Source organism: Balaenoptera musculus, chromosome 1 (genome assembly GCF_009873245.2).
Source record: "Balaenoptera musculus isolate JJ_BM4_2016_0621 chromosome 1, mBalMus1.pri.v3, whole genome shotgun sequence".
NCBI lineage: Eukaryota > Metazoa > Chordata > Mammalia > Artiodactyla > Balaenopteridae > Balaenoptera > Balaenoptera musculus.
The window spans coordinates 52,990,467-53,005,104 of NC_045785.1; the positions used below are offsets into that span (position 1 = coordinate 52,990,467).

Genomic DNA, 14,638 nt, shown 5'->3' on the forward strand with positions numbered 1-14,638 from the left:
TTCACTCAACAGACATTTATAGTACACCTACTCTCACTGAGGTATCCTGCTACAAGCTGGGGATATAAAGAAATAAGATCCCATCTCTGTGTTTAGAGAGGGAGAAAGAGCAGCACAAATAATCTTAATAGAGCACGGCAAGCCCAGTGATAAGGGTGTACCTATACAGTGTTCCAAGGTACCCTGGAAACCTTCTCACATTTATCCATGGTAGAATTCCACTCTCTCTCTCCCAACAGCTGTTAAAAAGAATTACAAAAACACCAACAAACATTTACAATTCCTGATTGTATACTGTGTGGGGCACCAGGACCTAAGAAACTTATGTTGATTATACTGGGAAGAAAAGGTTAATTATGAAGCAAACAGATTTCATTCCTTATGAGAATCATGGACTATGAGGGGTCAGAGGGTCCCCAGAAGTCTTTCAGGTTAACTGTTTGTGTGAAGTGTAATTATCTGCTCTCCTTTGGTTTCCCTCTTCCCATTTCTTTCTCTTTAAAATTGCTGCCCTGTCAGGTCTCCACTTGCTTAATGCCGAGGTGTGTGAACACTCACTCACTAGTGGATTATATCGGATTATGAACTGGAACTTTTTATAGCAGCTTTCTTCACTCCATTGAGGTTTTCTATACTGTTATGTTTTTAAAAAATTAATATGGACTTTAAAGGCCAATAAAGTCATACTAATTTGGGGAAAATTGTTAAATTATGAAGGGATAACTTGGTCCAGTTAATCAGAATTTCTCAATAAGAATTTATGTGTAGCTATGTTTTTTAATGCCGGTAACCTTTGAAAGAGATATGAAAAGCCATCTGCTTAATTACTGCCAAATACACTCTGCCCCATGGGCTCTGAATCTGGAGCAGACATGTCCTGTTGGCTTTCAGCTCTAAGCTAGAGCTGAGCTCTATTGTGTTATTCCATGGGGGAGATTGAATGGGAAAGGGAATTACCACTGGGAAAATGCTGTTACTTACCCAGGGGTAATTGATTACTTCTTCTGTGTATGAGCAAACTGCTGAGGAATGGATTGTACTCCCTGAAAAACAATAGCCATCTCTTAACATAATAGTGCATGCTCAAGGCATCTATAATAATGTCAGAAGAAACAGACATATTCTTCATGCTCTGTGTCACTTTGTGATTTTAGTTTTTCCCCCTTTGCTTTGGTTTGGCTGGTGTGCTAGATAATCTAAGAATTTAAGAAGGTTAGAGCAAGAAATGGTACCTAGACTTCATCTCTTTATTTATACTCTGCCTTATTCCATAAGAATTTTTATCAACTTAGAATTCTTACAGTTCAACCTACTTATTACTTAAGAGATCAGGAGACAGATTCTCTTAGAAGTGATTTCCCCCAAATCCCACAGCTAGTTTAATGGTAGTTCTAGAACTGAAACTGCCTCTTGTCTCCTTATTGAAGTGAGTGATCATTACATTTTTAAAAATAACTATGTTAAGCACAGACTATTTTCCAGGCAATGTGTTTGCCCTAGATGTAATAGAGAGTAGGAAAGACATGAGTTCTGTCCTTGGAGTGCTTACCATTTGAGGGGAAGCCAGATTTGAAGCAGGTGTGCATACAAATCAGTTAGGTACATTTTGAAAGAAAACAGATTTATGATCATTGACAGGTGCTGTAAGCATATAGTAGAGGTCCTGGAAAGCTTGTTTCAGGAAATGACATTTATGGTGAGCTATGAAGGAGAAATAGGAAAAAATCAGACAAAAGATTTGGGCATGAAGCATGCAGAGCAGAAGAGAAGAAGGTGAGAGAAGGCCATGAGGTGGATGGAGCTTGGCTCAGCTGAGAAATGGAGAGGAGGCCTGTGTAACTGGGTTGGATCAGAGTGAGGAAGAGAAGGGAGAACAAGAAAAGGCCAGAGGTGGGAGCTGGGGCCAGATTGCTCAAGGCCTTATAGCCTCCCTAACAATTTTGAACTTGATCCTAAGTGCAATAAGGAGCCATAGGAGGAGTTTAAGCAGGAGGAAGAAATATAATCAGATTTATGTTTTAGAACCATAATAACTGCTGGGTGAAGAATGGATTGAACAGAGGATGAAGAGTGTAAGTAGGGAGACCAAATAGGATGTTCTGAAATATATTAATTCAGGTGAGAAATGATGATCACTTATACTAGGATAGGATGGAAAGAAGTGCAAAGATTCAAGATACGTTTTGAAGATAGGATCAATAAGACTTCTTGATGGATTAGATATACAGTTGAGCAGTGAGAGGTTTCAAGAATGACTTTTAGGTTCCTAGTTAAACAACTGGGTGAATATTGTTGATATTTACTAAGGTGGAGAGGAAGTTGACTGTGGAACCCTCTGGGAACTGAGCGGGATAAAGAGCTTTATTTTATTTGAGATGCATCTAAGACATCTAGTGGAGATGTAAAGTGGGAGTTGGATATGCAGATCCTAGGCTCAGAAAAAGATCCAGGCTAACTGTGAATTTGGAAGACATCAATATATAGTCTTTGAACTCAAGGGAATAATTCGTGTAGTTGAGGTTATTGAACTCACACTGGAGGAGAAGGATGGGTGGGGTATAAATTTTAAAAAGAAAGGCATTTCAGGTAAAGGCAGTGATATGATTAAAGCCTCAAAGTAGGAAAGACATCGACTGATGGATCTTTTTCCAATTGGTGAGACATAAAAAATAAAATGGGATAAAATGGATTTGAGTGCCCTCCTAAGTCAGAGAGTGACTATCCTATGTACACCGGACAAGAGATCTGTGAACAGTCTTAAATCTTTGCACACCAGTAAGAAGCTTCTTTGGTTTATATTGTGAAACCTAAAGTCAAACTTCACATAAATCTTGAGATAATTATTTTGGTTGTGTGTCATGAATGAACAGTAAAGGATAGATCTCCCACAGAACCACTGCTTACCTACCATTTGCTAGTAACATAGTGGAAATAGCCCAAATCACCAGAACTGGTATTCTAGGAGTTGTTCTGTGCCTGTCGCCCTGGTGATGAAGTTTTAGCTCCCACCTCCTCTGCTCCAATTAGGATGATGAGGAGTAGAATTAACCTAACTCACAAAGCGTTGTCTGTCTGGGTCTCTATTCTCCCCATCTATCACTCCTTCTCACACAGTCTGCCCATGCAGGGACTGTCATATACATCCCATCATCCTTCATCTGGCAGAACAAATTTAGAAGCCAAGTGAGGAGGCTGGGAACCTTTCCAGTTCAAAGAACAAAATGCTCTAGACATTAATGGGGCCTAGAGGTTACACACCCCATATGAAAAATTTATACTCCTCAGTATTGAAGGCGTTGATGCCTTTCCAAAAGTATCCTCTGCAGCACCTGACTTACTAAGCAGAAGTTGGCCAACTTCTAGCATCATCACTCTTTGTCACTAATAATTGTATCTTAGTATCCCTTGAGTAATACATCTCTTTTTGTACCTAATGGCTTTGCATGCTCAAAACCAATGTATATTTACATTTTTTTTTTATTCTGTGGTGCTGTGTGTGCATTTTCAACTGAGAACTGAGGAAGTGATTCTAATTTGACCCAAGAACTTAGCGTTTGCCATGTACTGATTCTGCCTTTTACTGTGTACTGATTCTGCCTATTTTAACATCCACAGAAATGAAGATGCAGTCAATCAGATGGCCGTTACTCCCTTTCCATTACCATCAAGTTCCCCATCTTCTATTGAGGTAAGATGACTCCTAATTAGCTTAGTGAATGAATTACATGGATTTTCAGTATCTGGTATTCCAAACTCAGAATTTATTAGCTAGGGTATTTCCCTAATTAAAATAGGAAGTATTTGAGGCATTGATTATAAAGTAATATAACAATGTTAAACAAACACATTAGAACTTAACCATATGAGTACTGCCTTCCTCAAAGTTCCTTAAGGTTCATTCCAGATATGCAATTTGTCCTAATTAGGCATTTCAGAATTTATTAGAAAATTCTCTTTTTTAATGACTGAATCGTACCTTTCTTTGTGGTTTAAAAACACTTTAATACTATGATTGCTGGTGTCTTTAAATATTTTCATCCATTGATGGAGAAATTACTAGTACAACAAGATTGCTAACATAGTAATATGCTTCTAGAGATGGATGGATAGGTAGATAGATAGGTAGCTGGCTATATAAATAATCAGCTGAGGGATTCCCAGCTGAGGAATGTTACATTCTCTTCTCATTTTTTACTTATTAAATTATTTTTAATTCCCTAAAATACACATTTATTATAACTAATCAAACAATGCAGTTATTAGAAAATTGTATTTTCCTTTCCCTACCTCCTCAAGGAAGTTAAGTTTTACTGTTTAGTATCTTTTCATACTTTTTCCTTTGCTTCTATAACAAAAATAAACTATTTGAATAGCATCTCTTTTAGTAAATATTTGATCATATAATACTTATTCTTTCCATTCAGCAAGTATTCAATGAATGTATATTACGTGCCAGGTACTATTTTGGGTTTTTAAAGATATAGACATGAATAAAACAGGTAAGTCTCCCTGACATGGTTCAGCTTACCTTCTAATGAGGAAATTAACTAGCAAATGCATAAATAAACTAAGAGAATTATCAATAGTGTTCAGTGTCTTACAGATAATTAAAATAGGGAATGTGGCTTGTGACTACTTTGATTGGTTATAGGGAAAGCCTCTTGGACAAGGTGAAATTTAAACAAGATCAAAATGATAAGAAGGAGCCAGACATGCAAAAATAAGGGGGAAGAGCTTTCTCTGCAGAGAGGACAAAAGTAGCTCTCAAGCAAGAATAAGCTGGGGGCGCATATTGGGAGCCCCGGAGAGTAGTGGGGTAAAACAGGAGGGAGAGGGAGGGAATGTGACATGGGAGGGAGAAAGGAGCTTTGTGAGTCAGAGTAAGAAGTTCAGGTTTTAGTCTGTGTGCAGTAGAAGCCACTGGAAGGTTTTTAACAGGGGAGTGAGGTGACCTGATACATAGTCTACCAGGTGGAGAATGGACTAAAGGAAGGTAAAAGTAATACACTAGACGGCAGAAGCCCAGGCAAGACCTGATTGTGGTTAGATGAGGTTTGGGGGTTGGAAGCAAAGAAAAGTGAGCTGATTCTTGATATTTTGGATGTTGAATCAGACTTGATTAAATGTGGGAGCCGAAGGGAACTAGAGAATCGTGGATAGACCTAGATTTTTGGCTTGAGCAACTAGGTAGATGGTGGTGCCATTTACATTTAGGCAGAAATTAAGAGGTCGTTGTAGACTGGTTAAGTTTGAGGTGCATATTATGCATTCTTCTGGAATAGATTCTATACATTAAAAAGAGAAAAGCTGCTTTATTTTGCTTAATCTAATAGTCATATTTAATATGCTGTATTATATATTTTTTCCAACTGACAGACATTCAGATTACTTTCCAATTTTTTGCCAGTAAAAGAATACCAAAATAAACATACATGTGTGATGTGCGCACCTGCACACATGTGTATGTCAATCATTTGGTACTGGTACTTTTATTTCTATAGCGTAGATTTCCCCAATGTACAATTGCTGAGGCAAAAATACACGAGTTCAAAATTTTAATCTGTATTTACTAGTTACTATCTGAAAAGATTGTAGTGATGTTGACTCCCCACTGATAGCCATTTAGCCACAGCTTTGCTGGCACTGGGTATTTTCATTCTAACTGAGACTAGAGTAGGCAGTTAGTGGTGGAAATGAGGGACCCCAGAGGGGTGCTACTTCAGTTCAAATCCTAGCACAACCATACACCAGACATGTGAGCTTGGATAGTTACAGTAACTTCTATCCCCACTTATCTGTAGGGAGATAACAATAGTTCCTACTTCGTAAGGTTGTTAAGATTAAATGAGAGAGGGAGAGGAGAAGATATCTATATCTATCTGTCTAGATCTAGCTATCTTGTGCCAGGCACATGGTAGCTACCCAACAAGTGTTAGTACTTAATTCCTAATTCTTTTGCGTTTATAGAATGTCATATAAATCATTTTTGTTTTGGATGGGTGGGGGTCAGTATGTTAGAATAATTTTTTCTATAGTACTGTTAGTTATGAATGTTCCCATCAAAATAGCATCCGCTTGGAACTGAATTTTTCTTTCATTGCCCATATTTTTTCTCAGTGCAGTGAGCAAGAAAACTAGCCTGTCATCGAATTGTAAATCTGCTGTGAGATCCGGCTTTTGTGTTTTAGAGTGAGTAAAGGTGTAGTGTTGGTGTCAACATTTAGTTTGAGAAGACCATTTCTGGGGTCCTGTTTGGTTTCTTTTGTTTACTTTCTGTCAGGAATAGCTTCTAATATTAACTGTGTATTTTCTCTAGTTTATACCCAGACAGCTGGTTTCTGCTGCCTTCCTGCTGACAGGACAACAACTTAGAAAAGGATGATTGAATATAGTATCTACTGTGTCCACTATCTTGGATGCATTGTCCCAAGTCCTATTTACATCCATACCTCTGAGAGACAGTATTATTATTTCCACTTTACAGAAGAGACTGGGGTCTAGAGCGGCTGTGTAGCATACCCATATGCCCAGAGGCAGCTGTGTTATTCAGCATTACAGTGTATTAACGTGCTGTGCGCTCCACATACATCTGTTGATTTTCCCCCTTATGCCTTTGTTCCTATTGTTTCTTCCACTTGGGTTGCCGCCCCACTTCCTCTTTGTTAATTCATAACCACTAAGTCCATGGAGAATTGCTTTTTGGAAGCCTCCTCCAAGTTTTCTATGACTCAAAATGAATAAAATAATGTATACAGATTAATAAGCATAGCACCTGAAATATAAGTGCTCAAAAATGTGAGATACTATTCTTATGGCCAACTTCATCCTACACTGTTCCCTTTAGTAACCTTTACTCCCTTCATAGTTAAATAATACTCATGATTCATTTAAAAAGTGAAAATTGCCCTTTGTCCTTTATGTGATATCACTTGGGCCTTATAGAAGAAGAAGGACCCATTTCTAAATGGGGTTATCAACTAGGATTCTGTCACTTTTCCTTCCCTCGTTATCTCCATGTTTTAATAATGTAGGACTGTAAACACCACACTAAATTGTATGCTTTTATAAGGCCAGGCTTACTGTCCTCCTGACCACTGAGTCCTCAGTGCTTAGCATATAGTACTTGCTTAATAAATACTTGTGGAATAAGTGAATGGCTTTTCTGCTGTATCCTTGATGCTTCATGTTAGTGTTGCATACTTACTTCTTATTGATTCAGTTCATTCTGCCATTATTTACCAAATACCTGCTTTGCAGAACATAAAAAGATTAATTGCACATAGTCTTTACCCTCAAGAGCTTGTAGTCTTGGGCTTCCCTGGTGGCGCAGTGGTTGAGAATCTGCCTGCCAATGCAGGGGACACGGGTTCGAGCCCTGGTCTGGGAAGATCCCACATGCCGTGGAGCAACTGGGCCCGTGAGCCACAACTACTGAGCCTGAGCGTCTGGAGCTTGTGCTCCGCAACAAGAGAGGCCGTGACAGTGAGAGGCCTGCGCACCGCGATGAAGAGTGGCCCCCACTCGCCGCAACTGGAGAAAGCCCTCACACAGAAACGAAGACCCAACACAGCCAAAAATAAAAATAATAAATAAATAATAAATTTAAAAATTTAAAAAAAAAAAAAAAAAAAAGCTTGTAGTCTTATAGGGGAAATAAGACATGTATGTTACTAAAACAAGGTGTCCTAAGAGATAAAGCTTTAGGAGGAGTTCACAGAAGGTAAATCGTATTTCCTGGTAGGAGAACAGCTATTTCTGATGGATATATTGGATTTTAAAATATGAATATGGTTAGATAAGAATGTAGGAATAGCACAAACAAAAGCACAGAAGTAAGAAAAATCTGGGTGTGGAATGGGGAGAAGAATATAATGGGTATGTGAAAGAGAGTAATAGAAGATGGGGTTGGAAAAATAAATTGAGGTCAAATGAGAGAGTCTTGAATTTAAATCTCAGAAGGTTTGGATGTCATGCATTAGGCACTTGGAGCTGTTGAAGGCATTTTGAATAATGAAATTGTCTGATCAGGGCTCTACTTCATGTAGATTAGTGTAATAGCAAAGTCAAAAATGTCTTGAAGTTGGAAACCCAATTAGGAAGTTACTGCTATGGTATCTCCTGAGAAGTATGAGGGCTCAAGTATACTTGGGAGGCAAGATATTTATTCCATTACTCGACAAGGCAGGCTGAATCTTTTAGAATATCTTTATAGAAGTAAGAACGTTCATTTTTTTCTTTTTTCAGAAGTTGTGCTTTTTTGAATACTAAGTGAAATGGAGCAGGCCTTGTAAAGAATGGAGAGGTTGATTACCCAGGGAGTCCTATTAGCATAATTTCCATTTTATCTTTAATTGTGCACTGCCTTTCTAGAATTCTGAATATCCTTGAAGATATGCTGATAATTGGGAGTAGGAGAAAGAAATTTAATGTGTCACATCAAGTAAACATGACTTTGCAGAAAGAAATATTTGTGAACTTAGGCTGGCAATGAAACTAATAAATCATTTTGTAGTTTTTTGAAGAGAGTATTGGTTTTACGAAATATGGGGATGACAAAATTTAAACCAACATAAGTTTTATTTTGAAAAAGAGAATTTTCAATTATATCAGAGAGGTATAGTTGCTGGGCTTTTTTGTTATTAATTTTGCTTAGTAAAATCTTAAATTAAAAGGAAAACATGGGGCTTCCTTGGTGGCGCAGTGGTTGAGAATCTGCCTGCCAATGCAAGGGACACGGGTTCGAGCCCTGGTCTGGGAAGATCCCACATGCCGCGGAGCAACTAGGCCCGTGAGCCACAACTACTGAGCCTGCGCGTCTGGAGCCTGTGCTCCGCAACAAGAGAGGCCGCGACAGTAAGAGGCCCACGCACCGCGATGAAGAGTGGCCCCCGCTCGTCGCAACTAGAGAAAGCCCTCGCACAGAAACGAAGACCCAACACAGCCAAATAAATAAATAAATAAATAAAAATTAAAAAAAAAAAAAAAAAGGAAAACAGTTGTATATACTCTTTTGTCATGTTAAATGAGGAAAGAGGGTAGGGAACAACACTATGGAACGTTTATCTGATCAGAAGTGTTTTTCCAAACCACAATAACATCCTTAACTAATTTAACTTTTATTGATAGCCTACTCTCAAATAAAACATAAATTCCTACTGTCAACGTTCTCACTGTCTAGTTGGAGAAAACTATAGACAAATAGTGGGTATGAAAAAAATAGAGTAGTACAAAAATAAAATAAAATTTATTATCATTTTATGTTGAAGATGTTGGAGGAACCCAGCAGAGGAAGTTTAAAACTTTCAGAGGGTTTGGAAGAGACTTCTCAATAGGGATTGAGTAGCATTTCTTATCAGTCCTTTTGTGGGGGAGAAGGGGGTAAAGTCTGTGTTAAATGTACAATCATGAGCCATGCCTTTTCCTTTCATTCATCTGTAAAGCATAATTCACTGTGGAATGTACTGACCACGGTCTTCATGAGGAAAGGTCATTCTCTTTGAGCAGCCTGGGCTGAGCTGGCAGCTTTGGACAGGTGGTTTGAAGATCAGCAACAGAGGAAGGGAACCCAGCCATCCAGATTAGCTGAATCATCTTGGGTGTCAGTGGGCCACCGTCCATCAGCCAGATGGTCTTCAAACCACCATGATGCAATTGTGCTTTGGAAATCATGCCTGCTGACCTGTTTTTCCCTTTCCATCTGACTGATTCCTGTTTTTTAAGCTCCTAGTCAGCAGGGTATTTTATATATATGAGCCATTCTGTTCTCAGAACAGGACCCACATTGTTTTTGTTCTGTGCTTCATTTAAGCATGAAAACTCTTTTATACACTTTGGCTCTCCTAGGAAAGTAAATACTTTATTGCTAACCTCTTTCAAGTCCAACTTCCTTTTTACCTGACTCTTCTCTCCATCTAGATTTTGACTTTAAACCCTCCTTTATGGAGCTATCTCAGACTAAACAAGTAACTAAAAACACGAGAAATGCTTTAGAAGGGTCTCAAGGTACAGTTAAAAAGAGCATCAACTTTGAAATGAGACAGACCTAGGGTGAATATAAAAATGAATCAGACCAAGGAGATGAATGAAGCTCATGTCAGTGTCAAGCATCTTTCCATCTCATCAGGGAGATCAATTCTGTACATACATAATTAGGATACAAATGAGATGATGTATGTGACATAAGGAGTTCAGGTAAACTGTTAGGTAAGCTGAGAGGAAGAAGAGACATCTTCCAGCTAAGAAGAAGGAAAGGATCTATGGAGTAAGAGGCATTTGAGACATGGCTTCGTATGATAAATTCTGTGGATGTAGATGTAAAGGGTATTCTTTTTTTGGTTTTATTCAAATCTTAAAGGATATGTAGACCACGTGCAACCTAGACTGCCTTCCCCATGTTTTCTTAAATTTTCTAAGTTAAAGCATCAAACAGCTCTTTTCTTTCCCTCTTTTGTATTCATTTTATAAAGACCAAGAAGATCTCATCTCTTTTACTCACATTGCTGAGAACTGTAAAGACTTCTCTGATTTTTTTAAACATCACTTTCCTTTCCCCAAGGAGACATATATTTAATTAGATGAATGGCATCAGCTAACCACCATCCTGGTGAAAAATCTCCTCTCATCTGGGACAGAGGAGTTGGCCATTTGCAGTGTTACTAGAGAAGCCACCTGTGGATTTGTTTTACAATCCAATGCTACAGTTACAAGCATTGTTTCCATTATATCCTCCAGTGAGATCGCGTAGCCTCCCCAGGGCCTCTTCAGGGCTTCCCACAGCTTAGAGAACTAGACACACTAAGTAATCAAGGCATTGAAGGTTTTTCATCTATTATATACTGATTTTTAAAAGTATAATTTGTTTCTTCAGAATTTTTCTGTCTCTAGAACTTACCCACTGTCTAAAACACTGAAAATCTATATATTTTCAAGCTTTGTTTTTTAACTTCGGCATGTTTATATTATATGGTAATTTCTTGATTACCCAAAATTCATGGAGAGGAGGATGTATCTACTGAAATTTTCTGGTTAACAAATGCTAAAGTGGTTTTTGTTAAAACCATGGTCTAATGACAGTGATTTTTTTTTTTTTAAGATTATGAATCCTGTCTTCCGTAAGATTAGTTACCAACACTGAGTACTGAAAAGAAAGAATAAGCGAGAAACAAGAGAATCATTTACTTAGGACCTGGAGCATAGTTACCGAGAGCATGGCCTTTGGTGGTACTCTCACCTAGCTGTGAATCCTGGATCTGCCTCTTACTGGCTAGGAGTTCTTTAACAGGTTATTTTAAATGTATCATTTTTATCATCCTTGAATTGGGATCACAGTGGTACACACTTATTCAGCCTTTTTATGGTGACTACATGAAACAGGTCATGGACAAAGAACCTGTCTCAACAAAAAGCTAGAAACAAAAATTAACTGTACCTAGTGTTGTGCTGATAGACATTTTACATGTTAGTGCATTAATTTTCAAGGCAACCTGATGGGGTAGTCTTTTTAATTTGATATTTTTATCTGTACTTTACAAACAAGCACAAGTTGACCCTTGTAAAACATGGTTTAAACTGTGTGGATCCACCTATATGCAGATTTCTTTCAATAGTAAATACTACAGTACTACCCAATCTGCGGTTGGATGCCAAAGGACCACAGATACAGAGGGCCAACTATAAATTATACACAGATTTTCAACTTTGGGGAGGATCTGTGCCCCTAGTCCTCACATTAAGGTCAACTGTACTCAGATTTAGAAAGAAATTTGCAGAAAATCTCATAATTCTAATTCTACTGTCAAAGTTGAGATTTGAGTTCAGATGTGACCAATTCTAAAGCCCATGCTACTTACTTTCTTGCATTTTTTTTTTCTTTTAGATATTTCTCATAGCTCTCCTTTATTGTTTTTAACATGCAGTAATACACACTAATTCTTCTATAATTGAACAGTGTAGAAATAACTAATGCAAAAATTCCCTAATCCCTCGTCCTACTCTCCAGAAGTATGCAATTTAAAAAGTTTGTTCTATGTGCTTGCAGATATTTTCCCTGCATTTATATGTACATGATGTATGGGGCTTTTTTCTGAAAAGATTGTGCTAATTTACATTTTTCAATGGTGTGTAAAAATTCCTGTTTCCCTACAACGTTATTAATGCTAAATGTTCTCTTTCTATTCTCTTGTCCATTTGATAGATGAAAAAATGCTGTATCTTTGCTTTAATTTGCACTTCTTAAATTACCAGATTGAATGTCTCAAAATCAAAACCATTTCTCTACTAACAACCCCACCTGAATCTATACTAATCCCAGATGGTGGTGTTTTAAAATAAAGATCCATATAAATACAATGCAAATACTCCATTTATTATCCTTATTCTCCTCTATGTGTCCTCAGAAAGCAAAGAAAGTAACTATAATATATAATATATCATAATTCAATTGGGGAGATGCCTAATGTGTTTTGGAATTTTAATGTGGCTTATTATTACCAGATGTCTCATTTACATTAAATAAATATTTTTAGGAATCCGCAGGAAAAAGTCATCAAGAAAGCAAGTACTGCATTTATTGGTTCAGCCAGTATTTATCAAGTGTTTTCCATGTGCCAGGCAGGGTGCTAGGTACCTGAGTTTCACAAATAAACAAGATAAACATAGTCTCCCATCAAACAGTTTAACCTTGTGCAGAAGATAAACAAATGTCTGAGAAAGTTTTGGCTGGAGGGAACAGAACAGCTAACTCAGACTGGCTGAAAAAATAAGTAAGTAGATTAGCTCTCCTTAGAAGATTGCTAAGAATAAGTCTGGGCTTCAGGTCTGGTTGGTCCAGTGGCCCCATTTTGTCATCAGAGAACCAGTTCTTCCATCTCTGCCTTTGCTCTGTCATTCACAGCCTGCTTTCCTTCTGGTTGTGGGATGGCTGCCCATGGCTATTTGCACTTCATGCTCTCTTGTTAACTTGGGAGGTATGGGGACTTCCTGTGGTTCTCTTAAGATCTACAAAGGACCTTTCCAGAAGTCTCCAGCAAACCTCTCTTGGTGTCTCATTGACCAGAACTGGATCACGTACCCATTCCTGACAAAGTCATTGGCAAAAAGAATAAGATTAGCCTTAAGGCAATCAGGCCTCCTCTTGGGGCAGAGAGTAGGGATCAGCTTTCTCTAAGGTGTGTCTCTGAGCAACAGGATATTGTAGATACCTTGGAGAAAAAAAAAAAGAAGACCTTCTACTGGAAAGGAAGGAAAGAAGAAACAATATCCCCTACAACAATAAAATAAGCAACTATGATTGAGTATCTGTACTACAGTTCAAGTCAGTGTGAGTGAAGGATTACATCTTTGCCATTTTCTTTTTAATGTCTCATAGGATCAGAGTGGCACCAGTGAGGAAGACAGCAGTTTCGAAGCTGGTATTAAACAGTTGCCTAAAAGTGAAAGCTCCAAACTGGTGAGAATCCTGGGTGTTTCATCCAATGTTCTTTTTAGGGATGAACTGTATATATTTTGGATCAGTTGTGTTTGCTTCTCTAGGAATCTTGATCTCTGAGACAGGGGAATCTATTCCATATAGCGAATGACCCAAAGAACAGTGTATTCTCCTACTTTCTTCATATTTGAATTGTGCTGTCTGGGACTAAAGAAGCAATCTCTTTTAAATCTTGTTTAATACTGGGTTTCTTTAAGGCTAGGGTGGTGCTGAATTAGTTCTAGAGGCACGAAAAGAGATTTCAAATGTATTCCTGTGTTCATAATAAAAGATACTTAAACTTACCCAGGGGCTAGAGCATTAGGAGAGAGACAGTTTTAGAGAACTCTTCCTCCTTATGTGTCCTAACGTTTCATATCTTGTTATTTAATATTTATGGAACTTTTACTGGGTACCGCGTGCTATCCTGTGTTCTACGTTCATTTTCTGATCCTCATAGCTGTAGGTGGCGATATTTTTCTTTTACATGCGTGGAAACTGAAAGCTTGCTTAGAGATGTTAACTAATATGCCAAAGGCCACTCACTAGTATGTCGTAGACCTGGAGATTGATCTCATTCGGTCTGACTCCCAAGCCTTTGCTCATAATCTACCTTTCTGTTTTGCAGCCTAGCACTTCCAGGGTTAGACTGCAAGTTCTAGAAAGAAATGTGGGCTTTTTTCCCCTCTGTTTCAAAATATCTTACGAGTCTCAAAGAGTTAATCACTTAGGAGGGTCACTGTGATATTATGACAGCACAGAGTTGTTCATTTTACTTCAGGGAGTTTGAAAAATCATCCATTTATCTTCTTTCAACTTTTATATATATATCAGGACTGGCTTAGATTCCATATCCTAGGAAATGAACTGATTCTTTCAGGCTGAAGGAAAAGGACATTTCAGCAAGAGTGGAAATTATAATGGTCCACTCTTACACAAACCCTATGTGAGGCATCAAGAATAGTGGGACCAACAGATTATGACCATTGTTCTTGAACAAGACGTGCCAAAGTTACACTGTTCCCTTTCCAAAAGACAAACTGCATCTTTGCACTGAAGGGGAATGAAGAACATCAACGAATTTCAAACTCCAGCTCCTTCGTTCATTTAAAAATACTACTGGGACTTCCCTGGTGGCACAGTGGTTAAGAATCCGTCTGCCAATGCAGGGGA

At 38.1% G+C, this 14,638-nt stretch overlaps 1 protein-coding gene across 14 annotated transcripts in view; it reads left to right on the forward strand.

Moving 5' to 3' along the window:
• The window catches only part of PATJ (PATJ crumbs cell polarity complex component), a 349,371-nt gene that overhangs the window by 243,627 nt on the left and 91,106 nt on the right, over positions 1 to 14,638 (forward strand). For all 14 annotated transcript variants that reach the window (XM_036844784.1, XM_036844830.1, XM_036844805.1 and 11 more), the window contains 2 exons: positions 3,616 to 3,688; positions 13,367 to 13,447. In XM_036844784.1, the coding sequence (XP_036700679.1) occupies positions 3,616 to 3,688; positions 13,367 to 13,447 (154 nt within the window). The remainder of the gene's footprint in view (positions 1 to 3,615; positions 3,689 to 13,366; positions 13,448 to 14,638) is intronic.